Raw genomic sequence first — 14,210 nt, forward strand, 5'->3', positions numbered from 1 at the left:
GCAGGGCACGTGAGCTGGAGGCCAGGCAGTGGGGCAGGGAGGAGCCCCAGCTCACCTCTTCAGCTGGACAAGAAGGGGGGCTGTGGGAGCCCTCCAGCAGGCAAGAGACTAACGTCTGTGGGGAGGAACTCCTGTGACTCTCTGCTCACCGGCTGTCAGGAACATCTGCAAGCTCAGTCTTTGCTGGGTGCGCAGGGGGAAGAGGGGTGGCCAGGGAAGCTCTCCGGGGGGGGGGGCGTTGCGCACTGTTGAATAAACTAGCCTGTCTGCTGCATGGCGGGAAGTTAGAGGCCTGATGAAGCGAATGTTATTCTGAGGATCCAACCTAATGACATCTCTCCCATTGGTCTGTAGAAGGGAAGATGAATGTGCAGACTTTTGTAGCCAACTTCTTACTGAGTACACATTTTGCCCTTCTGTGCGGCTGGCGTAAGGCACAGTGTTGTGCTCCCTGCAACACCCTGGACTGGCCCCATCCAAATGCCCCCTCGGCAGCTTCTCTCTGCTTCCCTCCCCCCCCCCCCGCACTTTCCAAAGGCACATCCTCGTTTCTGGAGGCAAACGGGCATCCCCGGAGGCAGGACCCTGCTGGAGGCCAGCTGTTGAGCAAACAGGATGAGGCCGGGACAATATGCCAGGCTTGTGATTGATGCAAGGGGAGATCCCCGGTCTGTGAAAGAGGAGGCACCACAGACGAGGGTGGGTGGATCCCACTCCTGTCCTCCCATCTCACCAGGCCTGCCTCCATTGCAAGGAGAGCCATGCAAGCCAGAGGAAGGCCTTCTGGGGGGGACTCCCCCAATCCAGACCCACCAGCTGCGAGGGGGCTCATTTCCCCGGCTGCTTGGGGGTTTGACTCAGATCGGGAGTGTCTTGTAGGGGAAGATCCCCTCCCCGGAGGCAGCGGGGTCTTCCTAGAAGCTACTGCCATATGACAACCTGCCCATTTCGGGTTCTCACAACACCCTCCTTTTTCCTTTGAAGCCGTTTGCACTTGTGACTGCTTGTGGGTTTTCTTGCAACTGTTCAGTGAAACCCAGATCCCACTAGGGGCACGTCTGTTGCCGGCCCACAAGGGCGGAGGACGCCGGGCGGCCGACTTCAGCCGAGACGTGTGGGAGGCGGGGGCTGTCTCCCTGCAAGAGGAGCCCGAGCAGGACCACACCGCAGGCTGCTGCAGCGGAGCTTTTCTCGTCCTCAGCTCCCCCAAAGGTCACCTGTGGTCACCCGCACGGAGGCCTCCTGCAGCCCCCACCCGTTGCCTCCCCCCCCCCCGTCCCGCCTCCTGGCTGCAGCCCGCAGGTGAGAGGAGGTGGCTTCTGAGAACATTTTGACCTTGGCGGCACGGAAAGTCTCCATGGTGGCCCCTGCATGGCTGTATCCAAATGGCTTCTTTGGCTTCTTGGCTTTCCAGTGTCAGGTTACCAGAAGTGCCCGGGAGAGCTCCTTTCCTGGCCGCGTGGCTTCGCCTCGGCCGGCCTGTGCCGAACTGAGCTGCGTTTCCTCAGCAGAGGCCCTGCTTGGGCCCCCCACGGCCCCTCCCCATGTGCAGCTCTCGTGTTTGCCTTTGGCGGGCCCAAAGCCTCCTGTCCGCCGCAGCACCTGCTGGCTCTTCTCTGTTTGCACTCAGGTGGGCGGCCCCAGGAAGCCAGATGGGGCTCTGCAGCCCTCAATTCGGGTGGTTCATTCCCCCTCTTGACCCTTGGACCAGGAACAAAGGGCTGCGGATCTAGGTGGAGGAGAGCAGCCCTGCAGGATCAGGCCAGGGGCCCAGCCTCCCCCCCCCCCGCCCCATGCTCTGCATCCACCTCAGCCCCATGGCCTCGCTTGGAGACTCTGAGGGGGGAGGGGCAGGCTAAAGCCCCCCTGCTGCTCCCCTCCATCCCCCTCCAGGCACGGGCCCTTCTCCCAGCAGCGTTCGATGTTGTGGACTGTACGCTTCATGCTTTACCCCAAATTCTGCTGTTTTTATTTCTGTAGGTACAATTAATTAGCACCTGTGTATACTTACCAAAAAAGAGCCGTGCTGTGTTTGTAAAAAGCATCGTTCGCGCACAGTGGTTCCTCCTTTGTTCTGGGGGCAACAGATCAGAGACCGAGACCCCCTCATGCTTTATTGCACTGGAAGGGGGAAGTCTCTCCCGGATTATTTGCCCCATGCAAAGGGTCACCGTGGCTGCCACCGGGTCTGGGAGCAAAGGCCGTTGGGCTGCTGGCCAGAAATGAGGAAATGAAGGGTGCCATAAATAAATAATGCCAGCAAAATGGGGAAATCTCCAGGGTTAGGGGCTCCCCAGGAACTGCATGCAAAGCCACGGCTTGCCCTCCAGGTAGGGTCACAGCCCCATGTCAGCTGGGGGAAGGGCAGGCCTGGCTGGGCTCAGGGGTCAAGAGCGGCCAGCAGCAGCCCAGGCAGCTGCCCTTCCTTAGTGCAAGGAGGAAATGATCGAGGATATTCAGGGAACCCTTGCCCGGGAGGGACAGACCAGGTCCAATGGGATGAAATTAATTCAAAAGAAATTCCGTCTCAACCTCTGGAAGAAGTTCCTGACATTTAGAGCGGTTTCTCAGTGGAACAGGCTTCCTCGGGAGGGGGTGGGTTCTCCATCTTTGGAGATTTTTAAGCAGAGGCTGGAGAGCCATCTGATGGAGAGGCTGATTCTGTGAAAGCAAAGGGGTGGCAGGTGACAGTAGAGGAGCGATTGGGATGTCAGTGTCCTGCATAGTGCAGGGGGTTGGACTAGATGACCCAGGAGATCCCTTCCAACTCTAGGATTCTATGACTAACCAGGGCTGACCCTGTTTAGCTCCTGAGATCTAAGGAGATGAGGCCAGCCTGGGACATCCAGGGAGTGGGGAAGCCAGTCCAAGTCAGCAGTTTCCGTGAATCGCTTGGCCTAGCTGTTTGTACATGATGGAGAGGCTGCTTCTGTGAAGGTTCAAGGGGGTGGCAGGTGACAGTGGATGAGCGACAGGGCTGTGAGTGTCCTGCATAGTGCAGGGGGTTGATCCAGGAGGTCCCTTCCAACTCTATGATTCTATTATTCTAAATTCCGTCCAAACACCCGGAAGAAGTTCCTGACAGAGTGGTTTCTCAGAGGAACAGGCTTCCTCGGGAGGTGGTGGGTTCTCCATCTTTGGAGATTTTTAAGCAGAGGCTGGAGAGCCCTCTGACGGAGAGGCTGATTCTGGGAAGGCTCAAGGGGGTGGCGGGTGACAGTGGAGGAGCGAGAGGGCTGTGAGTGTCCTGCATGGTGCAGGGGGTTGGACTAGATGACCCAGGAGGTCGCTTCCGCCTGTATGGCTCTAGGATTCTATGATGCTCCAGCCTTTGAAAACACCACAAGCTTAGCCCTCCCCCCCCCACCCCTCCCGCTTGCCAGCAGAGCAGCTTATTGCCTGGCCCAAATCCGTCTTTCAAGGCAGCTGGAATCCCGCCAGACGGAGGGGGACGAGCAGGAGAAGTGGCCTCAGAGGTCGGCCCTCCTCAGACCAAGTGCAGCTGAAAAGGGTGCCCCAGAGGGAGACCTCTGTCTTGAGGCAAATCCCTTCGAGGCATCCTGAGATGTGGGGCCTCTGCTTGCGGGGGAAAGGGAAGGAGATGGGAGAGGTGCCATCTCCTAACTGGGAAATCCCTGAAGAGTTGGAGGTGCTAGAACCGGGGGAGGAAGCTCAGGAGGGATGTGATGCCCACAAAGCTCATCCTCCAAAGCAGCCATTTTGTCCAGGGGAACTGGACTCTCTAGTCTGGAGACCAGCTGGCATTCTCGGAGATCTCCAGCCCCCTTATTTCTAAGGATGTTCTCTGCCATCAACTCTCTTCATTGCCCCACAAGGGCCGTCTTCTTTGCCTTATTGTTCTACTTTTTTTTAATTACTAGCACCGTGAGTCTAGCGATGATCTGGGGCTATCGCTAGTCTCGGTTCAAAGTGACAGGGAAAAAAACATGCTTCTCTGGCAGGTCTCTGAGAGAAGCCTCTTTTCAGCCACGGGAAAGGATGGAGGGAAAGACCATCCAGAAAAGAGGGGCCTGGCAGAGGGCTGTGACTCGTTTACATTTTTCACGGTGGCTGATAAGATACCAGAGAGGCCACTAGACTCCGGCAATAAGAAAAGGGAGCTTCGCAACTTCTCTACTCAGTTTCAAATATACTTTCAATTTCAGTATTTTTTTTTTCCAAAAAAACCTTTGTGTTCTCTTTCATTCAAAGAGGATTTAAATGAAAGGTGTTTACTTGACCCCTCCTGGGCAGCTGCAACAGGGCAATTGCTCCCCTCAAGTTCTAGTATTTTGGGAGAGGGAGAAAAAGTTCTGTCACCTTTTTCCAGCCCACGCATCATGTTATAAACCTCTCCCATGTCCCCCTCATGTCATCTCTTTTCTGAACGGAAAACTCCCCAAACTCTCCAGCCTGTCCTCCTAGGGAAGAAGAGGGGTGGGTTTTTATACCCGGCTTTTTTACTACCCGAAGGAGGCTCAAAGCAGTTTACAATCCCCTTCCCACCACAGACCCCCTGTGAGGGAGGGGAGGCTGAGAGAGCCCTGAGATTACTGAAGAACAGTTACCGTATTTGCCGGCGTATAAGACGACCCCCCAACATTTCCACTCAAAATACAGTACTATGGGCCACTATGGGCAGCTATGTCTATCCCAACTGAAGTGCACCCAGCGTATAAGACGACCCCCCCACTTGGAGGCATGTTTTTCAGGGGGGGAAAGTAGTCTTATACGCCAGCAAATACTGTAATTATTATATGCCACTTTTCTCTACCTGAAGGAGTCTCAAAGCAGCTTCCAATCACCTTCCCTTTCCTCTCCCCACAACAGACACCCTGTGAGGGAGGGAGGCTGAGGGAGCCCTGAGATTACTGAAGAAGAAGAAGAAGAAGAAGAAGAAGAAGAAGAAGAAGAAGAAGAAGAAGAAGAAGAAGAAGAGTTGGTTCTTATATGCTGCTTTTCTCTACCTTAAGGAGTCTCAAAGTGGCTTCCAATCTCCTTCCCTTCCTCTCCCCACCACAGACACCCTGGGAGAGAGGTGGGGCTGAGAGAGCCCTGAGATTACTCGGTCAGAACAGCTTTATCAGTGCTGTGACTAGCTGAAGGCCACCCAGCTAGCTGCGTGTGCGGAAGGAGTGGGGAGTCCAACCTGGCTGGCCAGATCAGAAGCCACTGCTCTTCCCCACTACACCAAGATGATCCGAAGGCCACCATGATGCCGAAGCCAGAGGTCCCAGGGCGTATTCCTTTATTGGGGTCCTCAGCGATAGAAGAGCAGCAAGGCCGACTCCAGTAGCTGCCTGCTGGCGCTCCAGCCCTTGTGAGCCCCGTAGCTGTCCGCGTCCAAGGCAGCAAAGTCCCCGCACTGGCGACTGTTTTCTGGGTAGTGCCCACCTCCACCGACACAGAACTGGAGGAAGCAGAAGCCGGAGGGGGTCTCGATTAGAGTCCAGGGGAGGGGGGGTTGGCCGCAGCTCCAGACATCCCCCTCGCGCCCTCCCTGGGCCCTCCGTGGCCCAACCACTCACCGCCTCGGTGTTGCAGCCGGTGGCTTTGATGCCAGGGCAGAGCGCCAGGACGGCCTTCTCGTGGTTAAACACCCGGAACTGAATGTAGCCAGCGATAAATTCACCTGGGGGGAAACAAGGCCAGCAGAGGGGGGCTGCACCAGCGCCCAGCACACCTGCAGTGATGGCGGAAGGAGCCATCAAGTCTCATGGGAAGTTTCTGAGCTGGGGCTAGACTACAGTTCCCATGAGCCCCTGCGTAGCCACCCTGGATTCCCTCGGTCTTCTCGCATCCACATCCCAGCCGGTGCCTCCGAAGTCTGGTCAGGCCATCCTGGGCACACCCTCAGTCTTCCACCACTACACGTCCGAGGAGCCTCTTAACCCCTGCAGGCTCCCCCGGGTCTGGAAAGGAGCACTCACCTCTGCTGTTGGGCGAGTGGTAGAAGGCCGTCTGCTCGGCATTGCCAAAGTCATAGACCACCGGGACAATCGGGCCGTTGTTCTTCGGGCAGCTGCCACTGCCAAAGGTCACGGGGTATTGCTGGGAGGAAGAGCAAAGGGGGAGGAAGCCGGACCGAGAAGGAGAAGGAGAAGGAGAGGGGTCCTGACACACCAGAAGGAATCTCAGAGCATCTCCCAAATGCCTTCCCTTCCTCTCCCCACAACAGACACCCTGTGAGGGAGGGGAGGCTGAGGGAAGAAGAGGAAGAACAGTTGGTTCCTACAACCAATGGGATTAAATGAATGCAAAAGAAATTCCATCCGGAAGAAGTTCCTGGCAGTCAGAGCGTTTTCTCAGGGGAACAGGCTTCCTCGGGAGGTGGTGGGTTCTCCATCTTTGGAGATTTTTAAGCAGAGGCTGGAGAGCCATCTGATGGAGAGGCTGATTCTGTGAAGGCTCAAGGGGGTGGCAGATTATACTGGATGAGCGAGAGGGTTGTGAGTGTCCTGCATGGTGCAGGGGGTTGGACTAGATGACCCAGGAGGCCCCTTCCCACTCTAGGATTCTAAGGCTCCCATCCCCCCTTCTCTCCCATGTGCTGTTCTCAGGTTGTGGGGTTGCGGCCTTGCATGTGTGTGTGGGGGGAGGGGGGAGGTAATCTGGAGCATTCACTAGCAGAAGTCCTCCCCTGCCATCTGAGCTGGAACAGACCAGACTAGGATCGCCACTTCTATGACCATTAGGGGCTAAACTACATATTCCATTTTTGGGCACATCAGATTGAGCTTTTCTCCTTCTCTGCTGCGGGGAAAGGTGTTTCCAGGTGACCAGGAGTCCAGTCCTGCTAGGAACTCCCCACCAAGTTGCAACTGGCCCTGCAAGGAGCAATTGGCCATTTGGCTTCCCTTCAGAGCTGCTGCAGGGGGAATATTGGGAGCAGGTGGCCACTCAACCTCATTCCCGTGTTGGGGGGAGGACTTTCTGTTCAGGAAATGACATGGGGGTGAGGCTGCCCCCCCCCCCGCCCTCTCCAGCCCTACCCCGACCCCACCCTGCCCCACTCTTTCCCTGCAGCTGCTGCTGGAACTGCAGCCCCTCTTGGCAAACAACCGCAAGGTGTAACTTGGCTTTCAGCCAAAGTTAGGAAGGCTGAGAGAAGACCTTAGCAGCAGAAAGCCCGGGCATTTCTAGCTTGCCTTCTCTACAGGGACCAAGAAGAAAGGTTCAAGGTTCTGGTTCTAACCTTCAAGGCCATACGCAAGTTGGCACCCACATACCTGAGGGACCGCCTGCCGCCCTATGCCCCCTGCAGGGCCTTACGCTCTGCAGGTGAGAACCTGTTGGTCATCCCCGGCCCCAAGGAAGCACGCCTGGCCTCAACCAGGGCCAGGGCCTTTTCGGTCCTGGCCCCGACCGGGTGGAATGAGCTCCCAGGTGATCTGTAGGCACTGCGGGATTTGTCAGCTTTCTGCAGGGCCTGCAAGACGGAGCTCTTCCGCCAGGTCTACGGTTGAGGCTGGGGTCAGTGAACTCGGGACATCAACCCCCCCCCCCCCGGGAGTCAGGAAGTGTACATTGCACTCCTCCATTATCTCTGATATTAGTATGGGGAGGGATGGGGTATTTTCTCTTTGCCGCCATGTTGTTATTAATGTTTTAATGAGGGTTTTAATGGGGTTGAGATTACTGTCACCCGCCTCAAGCCTTCCGGGAGAGGTGGGAAATAAATCGAAATATAATGATGATGATGATGATGATGATGATAAAGCAGCTTTCTCAGCATTTTTTTTTACTCATATCCAGACTTGCCTCGGTTTAGTTAACCGGAGGAAGTGTGGTGGGGAGTTACATATAATTTTATTTGGGATAACTTTAAGTGGATGAATATTTGCATTCTGTGTTGAATCACAGGTATCTTGGAGTGGGGTATATAAACCAACCCTTCTTCTTTTTCTGGGAGCCAGCTTGGTGTAGCAGGTCTGTAGCCTGCCTCACAGTGTGAAGAGAGTTCAGAGAGAACTGCTCCAACAGGACTACGACTAGCCTGAGGTCACCCAGATTGGCTGCCTGTGGAGGAGCACTGAGACTGCCTCAGGAAATGAAAAGCGGATATCAAAACCGACTCTTCTTCGTCTACTTCCTCAAATGCAGTTCAGCTGTTGATAAGCAGGAAATATTGGCCCCGAGGGAGTCTGAGGAAGCTGGAGGAGACCACGGAAAGCCAACCAAGGGGCGTGTGGACACACAGACATCATCCCCTGGAGCCACAACAAGGAAGTCGGCTGTGAGAGTCCAGCCTTGTCGCAACACACACACACACACACGAGCCCTACCTGGTAGAGCCCGAGGAGGTTCCCTCCTTCGACAGACAAGAAGCCCGTCTCAGTGTGGTACCTCAAGATGGCGGCCGTTCGCCACTCCCTCATGGGGGTGAGGTTGGGGACGTGCCAGATGGCCACGTCCTGTGCCTGGATGTCAGCGTAGCCGGGGTTCTGGAAAGCAAAGGAGGCCGAGGAGGAGGCTCGTCCCCGCCTGAGGGAGCAGCAAATCCCCCCGGGGTGATGAGGGGGGCTCGTCCTCCACGCTGTGCGGGTGCAGGAGGACCCCCGTCCTCTCCCTCCCAGGGCTGCAGCCGCACCTTGTAGTCGTCGCTCGTGGAGCCCACGGCCGTGCCGAAAGTGGAGTTCTTTGCCCAGTGGCCTTCCCCGTTGGGGAAATTGCTGTTGGGAAGCTGCTCGCTCGACCAGCGGTCCCCCAGGGTACACCTCCCGAAGATGTTGTTCTCGTGGATGCTGGCCACCAGAGTCCACCCGCCCCCGTTGGTGGTCATGTCGCAGAAGGTCTGGTAGATCTCGCCATCTTCTGTGCCCAGGAAATACAGCCCATCTGTAGAAGACCCAGAGGGCTTGTGTCAAAGCTATCGCTCTCATGGTGGCCACCCCTGGGGACTGGGGTGCCATCAAGGGTGGGCCTGAGCAGCCAACCCAAGCTGGGCCTTGCCTGGGCCCGGGAGGAGGGCTTGGGCCTTGCCTCGGGTGACAGGGGAGCTCTGAGCCCCTCCAAGTGCAGTCTAGGGGCAGGGGGGATGGTTGAGCCCCCTACTCAGCATCAAGTCCAGGAAGGAACTGGGGAGCAAGGGGGTCAAGCTGCATTTCTGAGGCTCAGGAACCTCAGAGGAGCTAAGCTGGATCCAAGTCAAGGTCCCATCACGGCTCACGGACACTGAGTAACCTCTCCTCCTCCAGGAATCTCTCCAGTCCCCCATTAAAGCCACTTAGCAGGGCTACAACTCCAAAAGAACTCCCAAGCCCCAAGGAGACACAGCATCTCTGTCCAGACGGAAGAAGATTGGAGAAGCCATGCCGGATCAGGCCCCTCAGTCCAACCCTCTGTGTCACACAGAGACCAGTACTGGGGACCATCTGGAGGCCGACCAGTGGGGCCAGAACTCCAGAAGCCCTCCCACTTACCCCCCCTCCAAGCACAAGGAATACAGGGCATCCCTGCCCCAGACAGAAGAACATCAGAGAAGCCATGTCAGATGAGGCCCTGGCCCCTCCAGTCCAACATCCTTGGTCACATAGTCACAAACCCAGGGGCCCTCAGGAGGTCCTCTAGCGGGGCAAGGACTCCAGAAGCCCTCCCACCTTTGCCCCCCAAGGTCCTAGAGGGCAGAGCATCCCTGCCCCAGACCTGGACTCACTCCACAAATGTTGGATAATGCGCTTTCAGATCACTTTAGAAACCGGTTTTCCTGTTTCGAACAGGAACATCCAGCTGGAAAAGTACTCTTTATTTTTATTTGTTTGTTATGCTTGTATTTATCACCCCCCACTCCTGAACTCAGCCAGTTTGTGGCAGTTTGCAATAAAAAGTCCTCATGGCGGAGAGAGCTGGTCTGTTTCCCTCCCCCAGGCCCCCCCCAGCCGATGACACCTGACCACGCTCGTCCCCAGGGTCCTCGGGAGAGGGGCCCATGCCCAGCTGACCAACGGCTGTGCCTCTGCAGGGCCTCTGCAGGGAGGGGCCAGCTCTTCCTGGCCCAGCCTCCACAAAACGCCTGGCAGAAGAGCTCCATCTTGCAGCCCCATCAGGGCCCGTAGCTCTTTGAGGAGCTCATCCCACCAGGTTGGGGGCAGGGCAGAAAAGGCCCTGGCCCTGGTGGAGGCCAGGCGTCCCCCCCGGGGGCAGGGGAGGCGCACTTCCTGATCCTGCCCCCTTCCCCCCAGCCTCAGGACCTCCGCCTTGGAGGGGTTGAGGTTCAGGCGACTCTGCCTGAGCCATCCAGGCACGGCTTCCACACAACTGAAACTCTGAAAGCGCATTATGCAGCATGTGCGGAATGCACCATCTTGCAGAGGGCCCCTCATGGCCCTCTACTCCAACCCCCTCTTGAGGCTGCCTGTGCCGGCCACTTTGACCCCTTCCTGTGGCAGTTCCTACACACACACACACACACACACACACACACACACCTGCAGCGCCTTCCAGGGCCCCCTTGATTTCCTTGCAGCTTCGTGGCAACGTCTGGAGCAGGTTCGGGGACAGACCTTGCTGGTTCTGGAGGCAGGTGGCGTCCTCCCACCTGACCATCAGCTTCAGGATGTCCCGCTTCAAGGAGGTGACACAGCCGTTGGTGTCTGCAGGAAGGACAGGGGCGAGGGACCAAGGGGGAGGAGGCCGTCAAGATGATCTTGGCAGGCTGGAAAACTGGGCTAAAATGAAGTTCAACGGTGAAAAATGTAAAGTTCTGTCCTTAGGTAGGAAAAATCAAATGCATCACTATAGGATGGGGGAGACCTGCCTTGGCAGTAGCATGTGCGAAAAGGATCTCTGGGTCTTAGTAGACCAGAGAATGAACTGGAGTCAGCAGGTGGAATCGGTGGCTAAAAAGGCAAACGTGATTTTGGGCTGTATCAAACAGAGTATCACCGCTTTACTCTGCTCTGGTTCGGCCTCACTTGGAGTCCTGGGTTCAGTTTTGGGCACCCCAGTTGAAGAGGGATGTAGACAAACTGGAGCGTGTCCAGAGGAGGGCAACAAAGATGGTGAGGGGCTTGGAGACAAAGACCTAAGAGGAAAGGTTATGGGGCCTGGAGATCTCCTGGGATTACAGCAGACCTCCAGGTGACCTCCAAGGAAGTGGCTGATTTTGGCGTCTTGCCATAGCGTCCTGCCTCTCTGAGGACCCTCCCGCCCCTAACTCTCCCTCCTCAGGTTCCATCCCACCTCTCCAGGAATTTCCCAGCCAGGAGTTGGCAGCCTCGCACCCCCTCACCTTCAAGGTGGGAGAGGCGGCTGACCTTTGAGTCCCTCAAGCGTGTCCTTGCCACGGACTTACCGCCCCGCAGGCCTTTCGGGAAGACAATCACACCCAGCAGGACTGCCCAGAGGGCCTCCATGGTCCCGAACAGGAAGGACAGAAGCCGACGGATTCAGTGCAGCGGGGCCTGATCCTCGCTGGAACCGGCTCTCAAACACTCAGCCCACCGGCTGGCTGCTGACACCTCACCGGGTGACCTTTTGGAACTTCCTCCAGCCAGGAATGAAGGAGTGGAAGGATGGGAAGGTCATGAGTGAGGACACGGAGGTCCCTGTCCCACCCAAGGAGAGCATGAGAGCCACCAAAGAGCACGACTGGAAAGCTGCCGGGGGGGTGGGGGGGCGATCTCAAATCAGACCCAAACCAGAGGCAGGCTGGCGCAGGGAGCGTCTCCTGTTTTGGCCACACTCGGAGGGCAGGTGGCCTGGAGCCAGCAAAGGGAAGCTGGACACACCAAAGTCCAGACCGGGAACTGGGAACTGTCATGGGCATGATCCAGGCGGGCGGCCATGTCAGTCCGAAGCAGCAGAACCAAGTCTGAGCCCAGGGGCACCACTAAGGCCAGCCTGGCTCCATTCTGGGCGTGAGCCTTCCTGTCTCTCTGAGCAACTGCGCATAGCCACGAAAACCTGTGCCTCGGATAAAACTGGGTTGGTCTTCAAGGTGCCGCCTCGCTCAAACTTTGTTCAAATGGGAACGGTTAACAATTTATCCTGATTAGCTCCAGGACACAGCTCCAAAATCTGATGCAACTCCTGCTGGGAGTTTTCAAAAGAGGCACAGTTTCACTCGGCCTGTGCTAAGCGAATGCCGGGTGCTGATCCCATTTCTCTCTCAGGGTGTCAACGAAACATTGAGGTGGGACCAACCCTGGACACCATGCAGGAAAGTGACGGTCACTCTCCCCCTCCTCCCCCCCCTCCGCCCTGTGCCTCCTGTGCTGTGCTCTGCCCCCCTGGCGTTGAGGCTGTGCAGGTGTGGGGGAGCCCAGAGAGGGGGGCAGGCCCTCAAAACGGGCCTGCTGCTTGGCCCCTGACCTTCTTTTCACGCTCCCTGCCAGGAGGAGACTCCTCACCGCTCACCTGGTCAGTCGTCCGACTCCCTCGGCTGCAGCTTTTGGCCTTTGGGGTTCTGGTGGCTTTTCTCCTGTCAGCAGCCAAGTGGACCTTGAGCGTCAGCAAGTAAAGTGAAACTCAGCACGGCCAAGGGACTGTTGACACACGGACACCGGGCCAGGCGGCCAGTGGGCAGGCCGTGGTGGAGCAATTCGCCCTCTGGCTCCCGTCCCCTTCCACAAAGGATGGCCTTTTAAGATCTGCATTGACAATCTAGTCTCCCTTGGCCAATCAGGAGCCCTGTGCGGAAAGGCCCCTCCCACTTAATGGACAACCGGGAAGGCCTGGTGTGTGTCCGTGGGCACAGTGCCTCTACGGGACCCTCCTTCCCTGATGTTCCCTCAAGAGCATTAAGATCTTCGGGGTGACATCCGCTCAGGATCCCCAGGCAAAAGGGGGTGAGAGTGGCCTCCCCAGGGCCAGGGCCTTTTCGACACTGGCCCCCAATTGCGCTCCCAAGGGAGGTCAGAGCCTCGCAGGGTCTCTGTCCATTCTGCAGGGCCTGTAGGGCTGAGCCGTGACAGATAACCCCCACCCAAAAATACTGGCCTCACCACTGGGAGAAAGACCCCCCCACCCGGCTGGAAATATTTGTTGGGGGGCATCTAGATTTTGCTTAATGATCATAGAATCACAGAATCCTAGAGTTGGAAGGGGCCACAGAGGCCATCTAGTCCAACCCCCTGCTCAACGCAGGATCAGCCCAAAGCATCCTGAAGCATCCAAGAAAAGTGTGTATCCAACCTTTGCTTGAAGACTGCCAGTGAGGGGGAGCTCACCACCTCCTTAGGCAGCCTATTCCACTGCTGAACTAGAATCCTAGAGTTGGAAGGGGCCATACAGGCCATCTAGTCCCACCCCCTGCTCAGTGCAGGATCAGCCCAGAGCATCCTAAAGCATCCAAGAAAAGACTTCCAGTGAGGGGGAGCTCCCCACCTCCTTAGGCAGCCTATTCCACTGCTGAACTACTCTGACTGTGAAAACCTTTTTCCTGATATCTAGCCTATATCGTTGTACTTGAAGTTTAAACCCATTACTGCATGTCCTCTCCTCTGCAGCCAATGGGAACAGCATCCTGCCCTCCTCCAAGTGACACCCTTTCAAATACTTAAAGAGGGCTATCATGTCCCCTCCCAACCTCCTTTTCTCCAGGCTGAACATTCCCAAGTCCCTCAACCTATCTTCATAGGGCTTGGTCCCTTGGCCCCAGATCATCCTCATCGCTCTCCTCTGTACCCTTTCAATTTTATCTACGTCCTTCTTGAAGTGAGGCCTCCAGAACTGCACACAGGACCCCAGGGGTGGTCTGACCAGTGATGTTTCTAGCCAATGTTTGCATGCTGTTTTCTGAATGTTGTCACCTGCCTGGAGCCATTCTGGAGGGGGGGGGCTGAAAGGTTGTCGCTATACTGGGGACATGCCCATGGTGTTCAGAACATGCCGAGGACGTGGGGTCAGCACTCAGCTCCAGCTCGGTGCTTCAGAGAGGCCTGGATCGGTGGGGGGGGGGGGACACGTCAGGTAACACCTGGCCAGGCTCTCGCTGTTGGGTCCCGGTGGGCACTTCTGCACACACTAAATGATGCGTTTCTGATCCACTTGGTGACTGGACATGGCCACATCGACATGCAAGTGGTCTCTGGGGTGGACTGAAACCGCCTTACTGAGCAGGGGTGGAAGGGCCTGCCTGGCTTCCTCCTCGTGGGGCTTTTCCTTTCTCTTCTTGAAACCACCCACAAGCCCTGGATTTGCCCTGGGGCTCGGCCGCTCTCTTCCTCCGCTGGACGTGTACCGAGGGCGTTTGGGGGAAAGAATGCGAG

General features: G+C 56.8%; 1 protein-coding gene across 3 annotated transcripts; it reads right to left on the reverse strand.

Annotated features, from left to right (window-relative positions):
- Positions 1–5,231: 5,231 nt before the first annotated feature.
- Positions 5,232–12,512, reverse strand: LOC143828964 (intelectin-1b-like). Of its 3 annotated transcripts, none has more exons than XM_077319123.1 (8): positions 12,358–12,512; positions 11,294–11,481; positions 10,428–10,592; positions 8,591–8,838; positions 8,286–8,444; positions 5,931–6,051; positions 5,529–5,632; positions 5,232–5,410 (listed from the first exon to the last, which is right to left on the reverse strand). In XM_077319123.1, exons 2-8 carry the CDS (start codon positions 11,352–11,354, stop codon positions 5,261–5,263), a joined length of 1,008 nt encoding a protein of 335 aa, XP_077175238.1. In that variant the 5' UTR covers positions 11,355–11,481; positions 12,358–12,512; the 3' UTR covers positions 5,232–5,260. The 3 variants fall into 3 exon arrangements, with proteins under 3 accessions (XP_077175238.1, XP_077175248.1, XP_077175257.1); XM_077319133.1 differs by having other exon boundaries at positions 11,294–11,485; positions 12,358–12,506; XM_077319142.1 differs by lacking the exon at positions 12,358–12,512 and having other exon boundaries at positions 10,428–10,667.
- Between the last annotated feature and the right edge of the window lie 1,698 nt (positions 12,513–14,210).

Source organism: Paroedura picta, chromosome 1 (genome assembly GCF_049243985.1).
Source record: "Paroedura picta isolate Pp20150507F chromosome 1, Ppicta_v3.0, whole genome shotgun sequence".
In the NCBI taxonomy this organism is placed as follows: domain Eukaryota; kingdom Metazoa; phylum Chordata; class Lepidosauria; order Squamata; family Gekkonidae; genus Paroedura; species Paroedura picta.

Coding starts and splice junctions, on each gene's coding strand:
- LOC143828964 (XM_077319123.1), bottom strand. CDS start 11,354: ATGGAGGCCCTCTGGGCAGTCCTGCTGGGTGTGATTGTCTTCCCGAAA. Junction 10,593..11,293: donor CCCGAAAGGCCTGCGGGGCG/GTAAGTCCGTGG, acceptor TCCTTCCTGCAG/ACACCAACGGCTGTGTCACC. Junction 8,839..10,427: donor GGCCCTGGAAGGCGCTGCAG/GTGTGTGTGTGT, acceptor GGTCTTCTACAG/ATGGGCTGTATTTCCTGGGC.